The 14987-nt window shown below is 41.7% G+C and overlaps 1 protein-coding gene across 1 annotated transcript in view; it reads right to left on the bottom strand.

Annotated features, from left to right (window-relative positions):
* The window catches only part of LOC115598732 (multiple epidermal growth factor-like domains protein 6), a 180929-nt gene extending 166881 nt beyond the window's left edge, over nucleotides 1-14048 (bottom strand). Inside the window, exon 1 of the mRNA XM_030455803.1 lies at nucleotides 13960-14048. Coding sequence (XP_030311663.1) covers nucleotides 13960-14048 — 89 coding nt within the window. The remainder of the gene's footprint in view (nucleotides 1-13959) is intronic.
* Nucleotides 14049-14987: the final 939 nt, after the last annotated feature.

The following is a 14987-nucleotide window of genomic DNA, read 5'->3' on the forward strand; positions in this document are numbered from 1 at the left end:
GTAGATGGCCTGACAGCTGGACTGGACCTGAAATAGGATGAGACAGGAGCATTTTCTGATAGTATAAAATTGTAATCTAAAGCCAGTCAAGAAGTTCATCACACACCCAAAACATGGAAAAAAGCCACATTTTCCCTTCAGTAATAGCAGACTTAAAAGTCTCAACAGGACATGATATAACCACAACTAAGCCACACATACTACAGATTAAATAGTTTTAACACTTCTCTTCCTCTCCCTCTCAATAAAAAAAAGTTTAAGAATTTGCAGTAAGTTTGGTAACAGAGTTTATATAACAATTCACAACAAATAACACTTGTAAGGAATATATTACCTTCTCTCATAGCCCATACACCACCTCCTCCCTGAGCAGCCTTGTTTCCACATCCTGACTGTACGACTGAAGGCTTGGACACATGGCTGCTGGTGTCCTACCAGTGCCATCTCCAACACTGGACAGACATTTGGCCTTGAGGGAAAGAAAAAAAAAATACACTTTATTACTTCTAGCCCAAAATTTAGATATCTAGAGAAATACACATAAAATTATTGTACATGTAACTGTTAATATTTGAAAGCTGGTTTTAGATTACTGCTTCAAAATACTGTAGTTCTGCCACATTTTTCACCCTGAACTCAAAGAGCTCTCTTAGAGAAGCAGTGTCCATAAATGCCTGACAAACCACAACCCCACAAACTCAGAATGGCAAAGGGTGCTGAGGTGTTACTGGAGCCAAGGTTTCTTCAACACCTTGGTTGCAGAAGTCATGAGCACAAACTCATTCCTGAGGGCAGTTTGTGCACAGCAGGCAAAACACAATTGGACTTTGTTCCCAGAAAATCAGAGCTCAAGTGTTAGAGCCAGATCTGATTGACCCCCAGGCAGAATTTCCTTGGGGTCTCCCAATCTACAATAACCCTTTCCACAAAGCCCAGAAGCTGAGGTGTAGGAGCTGGAGAGACACTTCCTACACCAAGACCACCAGAACCTCCCTGCTAGGTCCTGGACATCCAACAGGTCCAATTTCCACTGGTTCACCAGGGTGGGAATCAGACTTGACAACCTCTACAGATACAGAATGAAGACACAGCTCCTGCCTTGGACAACCACACAAACTAAACAAACTATATCCCACCCCTGGAGTACTGTGTCTGGTTCTGGAACTCCCCAGCATTAGAAGGAGCAAGCCATGAAGATGATCAGAGGTTCTGGAGCACCTCTCCTATGGAGATAAAGCTGAGAGGGTCAGGGTTGTTAAGCCTGGAGAAGAGGATGCTCTCAGGAGATCCTTTCCAGGACCTGAAGGAGCCCACAAGAAAGCTAGGGAGGACTTTTTACAAGGGCATGTAACAAGAGGATGAGGGAAAATGGCTTAAAACTGGAAGAGGGGAGATTTAGATGAGACATTGGGAAGAAATTCTTCCCTGTGAGGGTGCTGAGACCCTGGCCCAAGTTGTCCAGAGAAGCTGTGGCTGCTCCATCCCTGGCAGTGTTCAAGGCCAGGCTGGATGGAGCTTGGAGCAACCTGGGTTCCTCCCTAACCCAGGGTTTTGTTCCCCAGAGGAACAAAATTCGGGCTCAAGACAAGTTAATGGAATTGTTGATTCAAAGGCAGAGAAAAATTATCCAAACTATTGCTGTGGAAAATGTATATCCTGCCAGAGCCTCCTTTGCTCCCTGTATCCTCAGGGAAGCACATTAAAGTTGTAAGAGGAAGTATCCTTGTTCTCTGCTGATTACTCCTAAAATAACAAGACCAAAATAAAAGTGTTGCTTTGCAGGATAATATGGAATCCTCAACATGCCACCTAGCCCTAGTTAAAGAACAGCAGGATTTCAAGAGGTATGGAGTGTCAAAAAAAGGTCACATGTTGATGGTTTAGCAGAGATTCTGCAACAGCCTTACTCTGATTTCACTGCTCTGGTGTAAGTTAGAAATGCTGCATGCCAAAGAATAACTGCATAAAAGATGAAGAGTCTAACTAAAGCCACAGAACACGTGAGGAGGGAGGGGAAGGTAGGGGAGCTGCTGTCTTTTAAGACAAGAGCTTACTGTATAAAAATGAAACTAATTCAGTGATTTTTTTTATTTATAGCTTACAGACTGACATAATAATTAAAATAAAAATTATCATTGTTTACACTGGATATTGTTTGTCTTATTCAAGATTTACAGTGTTTATTATCTCAGAGGCCCAAAGAACTTTCTAGCTCCCTATTCCATCTGAACACCTCACAAGGTAGCTCTTCTAATAAAGAAGCACATCTTTCATCTGCTGGTCTTCAGGCAGCTTCCAAACATCATTAAATTACACTTCTGCAGAACAGGAAAAACACTGTAAGTGACCATTTTTACTGAGCTAAATACTTGGAAGAATCCCTGCTTGCCCTGATCCACTCCACAATATTCCCAGTACTGCCAGAACCCTCCCAGTACATGGCAGACCATGCAAAGCACACCCAGAATGGGAAACTCAGTCCTGTCTCCCAGAGGCACTTCAAGTCCCTAGCTAAGAGGAATATTGGGGACTTCCTAAGCAGGAAGGGCCTTCACCCAATAAGGACACTCCAGTAGAGAAAGATCAGATTTTAAAACAAACCAACCACCTTCCCAAGAAGTCCTATATAGTTTACACAAAGAAAGTTCTGAAAAGTAGGCTCTGGTTGTCTTATCTCAGAGAAGAGTAGAAAAAGTACATTTGCACTAGAAAGCCTCAATAAAGTCTTGAGAGAAATTAGTTTCCTGAACTAGAATGTCTATTTATCCCACACTTGGGAGGAATTGCTTCTCTCCATCATCCTCAACCACATTTTCAGCAGACATCTCTGCCATCCTGCTCCAAACTCTTCCTCCCATGCTGCAGATCATTCTCCTGTGCTCCTCGTTTCCCATTCCCTGAGTCTGCCCCAGCCACAGCTGCCAACACCACAAAGCAACCCAGAAGACAGCAGCTTAGTTTCAAATTCCCTTAAATTCTTCCAGAAACCACCTTTCCTCCACGTTCCATGTCAGCTCCATTACTTAGCAATCCTTCCCATCTGTGCCAGCTACCTCTTCCTCTCAAATTCCCTCACCATTTCAGATATTTTGCTGAAGTTCAGGACAATTGTTCCCATTCTTAGCACAAAATCTGCTGTTTGTTTCCCATCCAAAGGAAGCTTCTGTCAGCCCAAAAACTTGCCTTTTTTTTTTTTTCCATTACATCAGCTGGTCTAATAAAACCCTGGCCTTACTTAGCAACCATGCCTGACTTAACAGGCTTTTTTAAATGACTCTCCCCCTAGTGAATAGAACATCATGTACTGATAATTCATGCATATCTCCTTTTATTAAAATTGCCTAAAACTTTCCAGATAAAGGTACATTCATATGCATTGCTCTTCCACAAATGAAAGAGGGAAGCTGACAATTGTTGTAATGACACACTGAGCCCAGCCTGTAAATTCTTACTGGTGTGATACTTCCATGTTTCCAGGAATAGTTGTATTGACTTCTGTGATATAGTTAATAGGAACAAATGGCTCTCACAGCACAAAACAAGCCAGCAGCATCAAATCATATGTTTATTAAGATTTATTCAAAGTAAGTCATTCCTCCTAGGTGCCCTTGGGATAATTTAAAGGCAGATATCAAACCCTCTGCTACACTGTAATTAAATTGCAGCAACTGCACAACATGGAATCCTCTGCTAGCAAAGCTGGGAAACAAAATATGCCCTCTACAAGAGTTTGCCATCTTCACAGCTCCATGGACATGCAGCCAAGACACCAGTTTTTCAGCTACCTGACTCTGTTCTTTTATACCTATAAACTTCAGAGCAGTTTCCTGAACAAGTCTACAGCAACTAAAACCATTTTTGTATCATGGCATTCTATTAACTAGAGGCCACCTAAGATTAACCTGAAACCTCAAGTGTTTTTAATGGTGTATTTAGATGAGGAGAGCTCCATTTTTTACTCCCATGCCCTTTGCGTTCAGAAAATATTTATTAATGGGGATTTAAATGTTAAAACAAGGAAAGTACACAAATGCACATTATATTCTATGATTTGATTGATGCATCAGTCCCTTAAAACCTATTTATATTGATGCTCTCTGTTAGCCCAGACTAACATGAAGGCTATTATTAGCTTGTCAGTCTGACTTGGGTAAGCCAGAAAGCTCTCTTTTAATATTTGCATTAAGCAACTGCCCTTTAAACAAAGACACCCTGTGTGCTTCCAGGCTCAAGGCTTAAGATTCTAATGAACAGATAATTAGACCAACATGAAGTGAGAGCAGCCTTGGCTAATCATATAGCTGTGATGCCTATGAACCACTGAGCAACAGGAAAAGTTCAGAGAAAATTAAAAGTATCTCCAGGCAGGATCTAATTCATCCTTGCATTTAGAATTTAAAAAGGAATTTGTATCCTCATACAGAAGTACAGTCAAAGGCAGCCACGGAGATGTATGAAATACAAAGATGGCAAACCTGGCTCTGAAAGTCCCTGAGCTTCAAATTCAAGCCAAGACTCACTGCATGCCCACCCTTCACTTCTCCTCTTCAGTAACCATTTGTTGCCCACTTCTGGAAGCAGCCCAGGACCTTGGTGCTCTCTGGTTTCACCCACCCAGCATCTCACAGCATTTGGACCTCCAGACAGCAGCCATGAGGTCCTCACTGAGTAACCAGCAATTGTGGCCATCCATCCATCCATCCTCAGCACCAGTTCTCCAAGCTCTCAGCACCACCAGCATCACCTCAACTGACCTGTCCTGAGAAGGAATTGCAGCCTTCCCAAAGTTATGGCAGAGAGATGACAGGAACAGCACATCCACAGCCTCCCAACTGAGGTCCTCTGCAGTTTTATCCCTGCCCACGATGCTGCAAGGATGCAAAGGTTCTCAAAGCAGCTTTACACATCCCCTTTCAAGCATCAAATCATTTCATAAAGCAATAGATGGGCTCTTATGATGAAGCACACGTGGTTTTCACATAACAAAGGCAAAGAGAGGTCCAGGCCATCTGCTTGTGGGACCAAAGGCAGCTTTCTGCACACACTCCTGGCATGTGTGGATCAAAAAGAAGACAAGATGAGGAGATGGGAAGATATCTGATCACACAAGAGCTAGAAGGGGACCAGCGTCATCATTTCAAAAGGTACATCACAGCCCTGTGACAGGGATATGCTCTTCCTCTGCCTAGTGTGATCCTAACACCTGGCTCTTTGAATGACAATTAAAGTAAATCTCTCACTCAATCAATCCCTGTTTTCCCAGCTCAAATCAAGAAGCTAAGAGTAGGCAGATTTAACAGCAGTGAGAGAACAAACACACATCAAGATATCCCTAAAGGTTTCTTTCAACAGTGCAAATCTTAAATCAAAATATTAATGAATACAGAGCAAAGAATGATTTGGCTGTCTGATTGTAGGTCTTTCCACAGAGAGCAAGTGAATGACACCACCTTCCACAGTAAGCCAGAAGGCTGTTAAATTCCTAAAACTAAGATGTAGCCTACATCACCTCAGCTGAAGAACTTGCAGCCTGAATGTTATTGATCTTCCCATGAAACACAGTCAATAGTTGAAACCTGTCACAAGGAGCAACTTGCCAGAATTCTGTTTCCAAAACACTAATTGGTTGCTGCTCCTTCCCTTTATGCTGTGATTAAAAGTTTAGAAAAGCACAGCCTACGTGCTTTCCCAGATTTAGCTTGAAAAGATCAAATGAGAACTTTCCTCATGGAAACCAAGATGACAGTCAGGGCTAAATTCCCCACTGCTGTGGTGACAAGTGGGGATTTTGCTCTAGAAAGACACTGATGTTGGTCTGAACACAGTTGCTCATTGCTACAAAAGCTTTGGCTAGAACTACTGAAAATTGTGTGAATCTCTTCACACCTCCAACAACCAAAAAAGACATCCCCAGCTTCTAGAAGAGACCTCTGGACAAGCAGGTTGACACCAAGCAGAAAAAATCTGCAGTGTTGCAGGAGAGAAGCTCAGCAGCACAAAGCTGTATGCAAACACGATGTTGATGAAAAGCTTGCAATGGATTCCATCTCAAGTAGAAAGAAAAGTAAATTTCAGCAGAACACAGGAAAAACTAAGAAAAATTAGGAAAAAGAGCATAGAAACAAAGGGTCCAAAGGACTAGGTACACAGAATTACTTATATAGAAACTAATATATAGATAATTTTTGTCTCTATATATATTGCTTAACAGCAATAATAATTCACAAAGGCTAGAATGAGAGAAAAGGCTTTTCTCCCTTTTTAAACTACCAAGCTCCCCTTTCTACCTTTAATCTATTTTAAGGCTCATTTCCCAGATAAAATTAATCTGCACTACCAGAGACAATTAGGGACATCCTGCTCCCTTGACCACTAATCAATCCCTGCTCTCTACTGATCCTGTATCAATATTTGTGATGTTTATATGCCCTCTGGGATATGGATTGTAAGCACCAGGCTCATTTAGATTAGGTCTCATTATCACCACAGTTCTCTGGATCTGTAGATGAAGGTCCCAAACAGAAGCCTCTCCTAACCCCACAGGTTACTAATGCACTGCTGTGTCTTCCTTACATCCTCTCCCTGATTAGATGAAGCAGCTAAATAACATGAGAGTTCTTTCAAACTTGGTGCACTGCATCTAGATTAAAAGCAAATCAATATGAGATGATTAATTACACACTCAGCTATTACAACAACAATAAAATTTTTAGTTCCTACTGCTATCAAAGTGCAGCATCTGTCATTTAGATTATATTTAAATAACCTTCTCCCTCCCCCCAAGATAGCATAATCTATTTTGGTTAGCAAGAAAAGTGGAAAAACATGCACATCCAAATCATTTAACTGTGATTTGTCAAATCACCTTATTTGCATCTTAAACCAAGGGGTGATTGTGTTGTTGCTATCCTTGTTTTAAATAGTGTCACCCAGCCCCAACCCCCAGCAACACCCAGGTTTAGTTTTTACTACCTGACCCCTGCAGGCATCATGTTGCTTCTGCAGGATCAGGTCAAGCATCTAGTACAGACCCACAGGATGGCATCCCCACATCAGCATGCAGTTCTGATACCCTCAAACATACATCTTTGCTCATGTTCAGGAAGTGTGCACTTTAATTTTATCTATTGTAGCCAAAATATTTTATTATCCCAGCACATGGCTACCTTGGAATGAGTCTTACTGTAAATAAAGAAAACTGACCACCAGAATAGTGCAATAATTGCAGGCTACCTGGTGTTAGCATCTTCTTTGTGACTAGATGTCTCCTACACACCTCCAAACTTCTGCACTGAGGTTATTCTTAAAGAACTGACTTAAAGAAGAGCATCCAGAATGGAAGCATCATTGCCAGTAACTGCCAAGCCCCACTAGGCTCATGTCATTAGAAACCCATATGAAAGGTCACACATAAAGAGGTAATAGCCTGCACATACTCATTGGGAAGAAAAAGCAAATAATTGTCAAGAATTTAGACAAAATCAAGTGTTGAAAAATGTGAGATTATGAAAGGAAAGCATCAACTAGCAGCAGTCATGTCTGGATGACATTTCACATCAACTGCACCCACCTCAATGATCATTCCACTGTAGAAAAAGGAATAATAAAAGCCACCCCACTAAATCTGCCAGGAAGACACACACCTGAGCTTCCTTTGTCAAGGAGGAATGGAAAGACATAATGCTAAAATATTTTAAATAAAAGTCACTGAAAAATACCAGACCACTTCATAAGGAAAAAAAGCTCATTCTGGTTTACACCAAGTACCACACTGCCTGACAGTGAAACGAGTTAGAAGGTAGTGAAATCCTCAGTTCCAGTTTGGCACCCAGAATCCAGGGATTGTTCCCTGCTTTTCTGATGGATGTCAGATTTTAACAGTTTAGAGCCAACCCCTCTTTTCTTGAAAGCCTTCTCTGAAGTAACACATAACATATGCAAGAAAACTTAAGTTCTTACATGCCAATGTTTTAAGTGTTAAAATATTCCAAGTAATTTATTCTCCTACAAATCCTCAGCTAAATATTTTATGAATTCTAGACATGAAAAAACACACTGCAACAAACATGCATGGATTACTACTCTACAGCAGTAAATGGGAAAAAAATGTAAACAAGCATTTGTATCTTTCAGGGTAGAAACTTATACTGAGGTTCTAAATAACCCAAGGGTTCCTGGTGTTATTTTTCAGACAAATAAAACAGATGGACACAACTTGTCTGATGAAGAATTGCAAGAGATGTTTGTGCAACTGTGTTTTTTACAGCTGATGATGCATCTGTCAGGCAGAGAGAGTGCTAGTAATTACAAACAGAATAATCTATAATATTATACTATAATTTGTGTAATACTGCAGAGTATTATAAAGGTTGAGGGACACAGGAACATTTTTACCTAAAAAATCTAGGCCCAAAATATGTTTCACAGCTTTAAGTATATTTTTTTGTTTGAAAACAATACAAAGTACCTTAAAAAGCCTTCTAAAGCACAGCCCCAGGTATTATATGCTTTCAAAACTGAATTAATTTCTGTACATAAAAACACAGGCTGGGCAAAAATGTACACCAAGCCCTGCTCTGCCTTACAAAGGGAAGGCAGCACCCTGTCTCTGCTAAAGAACATAAAAAGAAGATCTGTATTGTCACTTAAATAGCATTTTCTGTTTACACACCCCATCAAATTCTCATCCATAGGTCAAAGACACTGAGAAAAATACAACTAAATGTCCAGCTCAGGCTGTGTACATATTACAGCTGAAAGCACCCACCTCCTAAAGCAAAGGGGAAAAATCCCAAGCTTACCACCAGAACAATTATTAGTAGTTTAAAACCAAGACCAGCATGGAATACAGAGCATAAAACCAAAGTACGTATGTCCCATATGCAATTTTAAAATGCTTTGATTTAGCAGTAATGAAAGGAAATGTCTTTCTCCTCAGAAATAAGTTAAAAGCATTAGATTTCAGAGAGAAGGTAAGAAATAACAGGCTTGTATTTCAGAAGGAGGAAATCTATTAACTGTGTTCAAAGAGAGAAGGTATTTAGCTGGTGAATAACACAAGTCTGCAATATAGTCTGTTAACTCTGAAAGCCAAAGTGTCACTGCTATCAAAGGAGGTTCTGCTGCAGAGTAATCCAAAGAATAGATTTTACATTATCAGATAATCTCACTCCTCTTCACCAGGAGATTTCTTCAAATTTATTAAAAATATTCCACACTCCCTGTCATAGCTCGATCATGGCATGTCTAGAACTATGACAAATAACAGCAGTGGAGACAAAAAACACAGAAGAAAGAAGTGAAAAGCAGGCAGCTTCCCTGGAATTCAGCAATACTGCCAGGCAGTACATGTAGATAATAAACATCTGCATCAATAACTAAACTGTATCAACACTTCACAATGCACCACAAATAAACCTAAAGAAAAGCTGACAAGTCCTCCCCTCTGAGGATGCATTTTTGAAGAGAAATTTCAGGAGAGTAATTTAAGAACCCAAATCCCATTACAAGGGAAAAGGAGGAGCTTCCCTTCCTTAAACTTGCCAATGTAAGACTCACACAGTATGTGAAAGCTGGTGTGATGAAGGGTGGTAAATATCTAAACCTCATGTTAGGTACATCATGGGATGTCTCTGATATGAAAACAGGTATTTATAAAACTGGAAAATATTTTACAGTCAACTGCAAGATCAAGTTACTCCTTAAAACCAGCAACTTCAGGCTATCAAGTTTTATGACCATGTATTTTCATAGTCTTATGGCTACTTCAGAGTTTAGAAGGAAGTCTTGATCTCATTTTTCTCCTGAAGAACAGGAAAACATGTCATGAATCAGGGGTGAAAAAAGCAAAAAAACCAAACCAAAACCAACAGCATGATGGCAATTATTAAGTCCAGTGAAAACCCTCCAGGAGAACAGAAGAGGCCTTTACCATTTGTTAAAAGATGGAATTAAAAAACTGTGTTTCTGCAGAAACTCTGAAACAGAGGCTTTAAGTGCAAACTCTTGACAAATCTGTGTTCAAGTGCTGACCAGCATGAGCTCTATCTGGTGGCAAGATCCTGTAGTGCACAGGCTAGGATGAAGACTGGGAAGAAGTACTTGAGGTTTCAGCTAGGAAAAAAAAAAGGTAAAATTCAATAGTCTAAATGAGAACTTGGCAGTGACTCTGGGTTGCCAACATCACTTCAAGCAAGGTTTTAAGAGTAAAGACAGACTTAATTTAATCTTACTTAATACAAAATACAAATTTAAAACACACCATAGTGGCAAATCAGGTCCTTATTTTCATTAGAAAATCTGGATTTTTTTTTAACAATTAAATCTGTGAGCATACCATATCCTATTTGAAGAAATAGGAGAAGATTTTACTACATTACTAATTTTAAATCCAGAAACTAAACATACTTTGAGCCCTTATTTAACACTAGGAATACAAACTTCCCTCACACCTGCAAATTGGCATTACTGGGTAAAAACACAGGCAATTTCTCACCAAGAAATTACTATACCACCTACTTTTCACATCATTTGGACAGTATGTCAAAACTCCAGGCTTCAAGCTTAAACTGTACCACCATATACTTTATAGAGGCATTTTATTTACATTTCTTTGTTTTCTGCACTGCATTGCAACATACTCAAAACAACATGCTATTTGTTCTCCTCTAGCAATCAAAATCCAGAATCATCTTTTATGTGGAAGCATTTTGTACACCAGTAATTTATTTTGAAATATATTCCAGTCCTCAAAAAACCTGAATTTCACTTCTTTAATTGCATCTTCTTGTACAAGAAACTGTTATTATCTATTACTTTGAAATACTGTCCATCACCAGAGCTGTTTGAGCACAACAGTCCTGGATCTCTGGAGGCCAAGTATTTGCACAGTTAAAGTCTGCTCCAGGGTTGCAAAATTATCTATCATGTGATTGATAGATTTTGCTTTTGGGACTGTGATTTATCTGGAGGAACAGGAGTGAGCCTACAATGCCCCAAAGAAATGAACAGTTCCTCAGCCAGAAATCCAGCTCTAAATCCAGGTGTTCCTTGGAACATGACCAAGTTTACTTGCTTGTGGATAGAGTGAATAAACAGCTGCAACATCTGAGCAGTCAAAAAACCTGAGCAAAAGTTTTAATGCAAGGTTGTGACTGGATCCTCTAAAAGTAAATCAGATTTTTTAGGTATCATCCTGGACGTGCAAAAATCCCAGAGTGAGTCAGTGGGCTGAGTGCTGGGAGGGACAGAGTTTATCTCATGACATTTCCAAAAGAGATCCTCACTCATGTGTCACTTAGCAAGAGACAAAGCCATTCTTCAGCCATGGCTCAGTCCTAACTACAAAATGTATTTTTTGCACAGTTCCTAGAACATACCTCAGGACCACTCCTGCCTTTTGCTTGGTCCCAGCTGAGCAAACCTCTTTACTTTTAAAACCTGTAGTAGAGTATTTATCTAAGAGAGAATTTACCACTTCTGACAACAACTCAAACCCTCGACTCTTAGCTCCTATTTCTGCTCTTCTGTGAAGCACAATCCTGGAAGTAAACTCAGTGGTAGATAACCACATCACACTTCCAATATCCCAATTTGGAACTAGAGAGCTGACTACAAAAGGAGCTGCTAAAAATGTGTTTTTAATGACTAGTTAGTTGCTCATTTCAAGGCCTAAAAAGCATGCTCTTTTTTTTTTTAATGAAAACTGTGTATTTGTTCACTGGTTGTTCCACTGTTCACTAACATTCTAATACAAGATAATCAAAGGCTAATTGTCTGGAAACATAGTTGATGGAAACAGCTAGTCATCCTATAATCTGTTCTGCATTAAATCTCCTCAGGGGGCTTGGAAACAGAATACCAACATTCACACAGATCCTATGCATTTTTAGCTAGCAGCAAACACTCAAGTTAGCAGCAGAACCAAAACAATTACAAAGAATATCCTGTACATCCTCAGTCTCATGAGATCTCAATCAAAACAGCAACAACAAAAACAAAAGAAAAAAAAAAACACCCATCATGGTACATTCCAGGGGATCCATCTGTTGTCCTTATCCCATTGACTGCAGATGACCAATGTCAAAAGAAGAAAACAGAGCTACTAAAAAAAGGTAATTTATGAAATGTGTCCTTTTGGACATTTCACCATTGCTTGGTGTAAGCTGGCAGGCTTACTCCTGTGCAGTGATGACTTCTTCTCTTTTTCTTTGCATCAAAAGTAAAGTCTCTAAGTAGTTTACAGTAAGTCTGGAGTAATACTTATACCTGTCCTAGCTCAAAAGCAGTAAGAATTATAGAAACTGCAGGAATATGCTTTTCAGAAAAGCACCCAAGGCCCTGCCATAGATATGAGTGCCAGGGAAGGTTTTTCTGATTGCTGCTGCTCCCGATGACTGGAGTCCAGCAGTAATACCCTCATATAGTTTCATTTCCAGAAGGGAATGTTTCCCCTGTACTTTCAGTGACACTGTCTTTAAATAGGAGAAAGCAAACAGAAATTGCTTGAAGGCAAATTTACAGCCAACACCACCTCCAGCATCAGAAGTGCAAATCATAGTTATTACCAATATATCAAATGCAAACAGATCAATGGAGGCCAATGGTATTCTGCCTCAGAGTAGAATAATTACTTATAGAGAGCAAGAAGCATGCCTGGAAAAAAAACCAAACAACACAGAGCACTTTTAAAATAGAAAAAAATGCTTAACCAGAAAATGAACTTCACTTCTCTGAAGATCATGATAGATACTTCTCACACTGAGAAAACGTAGCCATATAAACCACCTTAAAAGCACAGCTAATAAATACATATTTACATCCTATTGCACAGAAACCCAGAAAGCAATTGACTTAGAAGTTTCCTGACAAATGAATCATTAAAGGGTGGGATGAAGTTGAAGTAAAAAAGCCAGGAAGAGCAAAGAGGTTGGAAATTAAGGTATACAGACATCTGAAAAGGTTGTTGTCAGGTTTCTTGGAGAGGGAGAAAGTGGGTGTGTACATTTCTTAAAAATACAATAACAGCTTTGCAGAGAAAAGGGTTCCCCTGCATAAAGCAGTTTCCAGAAACACTTCTCCCAATTGCAATCAGCAAAGAATTGGACGGCAAGATACTATCAGCTATTCTACTTCAAAATTCGACCAGAATACTACCTCTGGACACAAAAACCACGTTACACTGCATTTGCCATACCAGGCATCTATTGCTAAACCCCTCACAGAAACTTCCCCAGCGCAGGCAGCAGTCGGGATCCGTGTGGATCCTTTGTGTCTGCAGAGGAGCTGCGGGGGGGATGCTCTTCATCGCTCCCACCTCTGCCTCCTCCTCCTCCCCAGCCCCTCACTGAACAGGCACTCTCCTACTCTGATTTTTCTCTCGCCGTTCTCCAGCAGGTAAAGCTCATCGTAACCCCTCGGAAAAAAAATAAAATAAAATAAAATCATGACGCCAAGTACAGCTGTGCAGAGCTCGGCTCTGCCCCCCCGTTCGCTTTTTAAATGGGAAGGAAGAACCAGACTGGGGGATCACAGACTGGTAAAGGTTGGAAGGGAGCTCTGGAGATCCCCAGTCCTGATCCCAAATCCTGCTAGAGCAGGATGCCCCACAGCAGCTCACAGGGGAACACGTCCAGGGGCACTGATGAACCCTCCGAAGCTCACTTCGGGTCTCGAACCGAAGCGAACCGATCCCGCTCGCTTTTTCCTCCTCCAACCTGGGGGCTGAAGCTCCCTCTAAACCCCACAGAATAACTCCCCGGAGCAGAACCCTGCTCTGAGGGGGGGAGCTGGGCTCAGTTACCATCGCACGCAGCTCAACTTTCTTTGTGGCAGAGTTCAGCGCCGATGAGCACCCAAGCGCATTCCTGGGGGGAATCCCGCCAGAACCCCAGAACCCCTTCCCATCCCACAGACAAAGGATGCGGCTACCACCCCACTCAGCCCCCCAACCCCACTCACATCCCCCGCTGCAGCCGCTCCGCCGCCCGGACCGCCAGTGCCCAGCACAGCCAGAACCAGAGCATCCCCGGGCCCGGGCACGCCGACATCGCTCCGAGGAGAGAAGGGATAGGGATGAGGAGAGGAGAAGCGGTTCGGTACCACCCTCACCACCTCCCGAAGTAGCAGCCCCGGACAGAACCGACCCTCCAAATCATTTAAAGCGGCGGGCAGGAGCGCCACTGGCTGGGCGGCACCGGACCGCCTCCTGACCCGCTCCGCCTCCCTGCCTTCCTCTTTTTCTTCCTCCTCCTCCTCCACTTCGGTTAGCCCAGCGGTAGACTCGATTCTCCTCTAGGTTCCCCCGTGTTTTACTGCTTGTCCTCCTTACCGATGTCCCTTCGCCTCCCCTCCTCCCCTAATAGGGACTTTCCCGCTGGTTTAAATTCGTGATGGAGACAACGAAGAGGGGGAGGTGAGGAGGGATTTGTTTTCACTGAATAAAACATGAATTTACGTGCAGCCTCATGTCCGTATCGGAGGGGAGCTGCCCACCCCCTGTTCACCCTCCCTTCGGCTCCAGGGTACCAAGAGGTTCCAGTTTTACTGCCAGAGATGTAGCTCTGTAGCTCGGCTTCTTTTTTTTTTTTTTTTTCCTCCGGTCCTTTGTTCCGAGATTGAAACCCATTGCAATCCCATCTGAGTGGTTCAGAGAGGTAACTGTGAAAATTAAAGCATTTAAGATCTTGAGGGGGGGAGGGCGGGGGGTAACACTGCTGCCGAGGGATACTGGCGGCCAGAATGGAAAGCTGGGAACCCACAGTGGTTTTCTTAATTCCCAGAGTTGCACGCTGTACTCTGCACCATCCATCCTCTCCTTTTTATGATCTCTCCAGAACTTTACTGCTGTGGGAAGGCAGCTCTTCCCCCTCTCCTGGCAAGAGAAGGGAGACCAACTGACCTGGAAAGGGAACTGTGCATAGCAGCAAATAAAATATGGGGAAAAAACGCACCTGAAGCATTTTATGATCTAATGTAGGGCTCTGGCT

This window comes from Calypte anna, chromosome 9 (genome assembly GCF_003957555.1).
Source record: "Calypte anna isolate BGI_N300 chromosome 9, bCalAnn1_v1.p, whole genome shotgun sequence".
Lineage (NCBI taxonomy): Eukaryota > Metazoa > Chordata > Aves > Apodiformes > Trochilidae > Calypte > Calypte anna.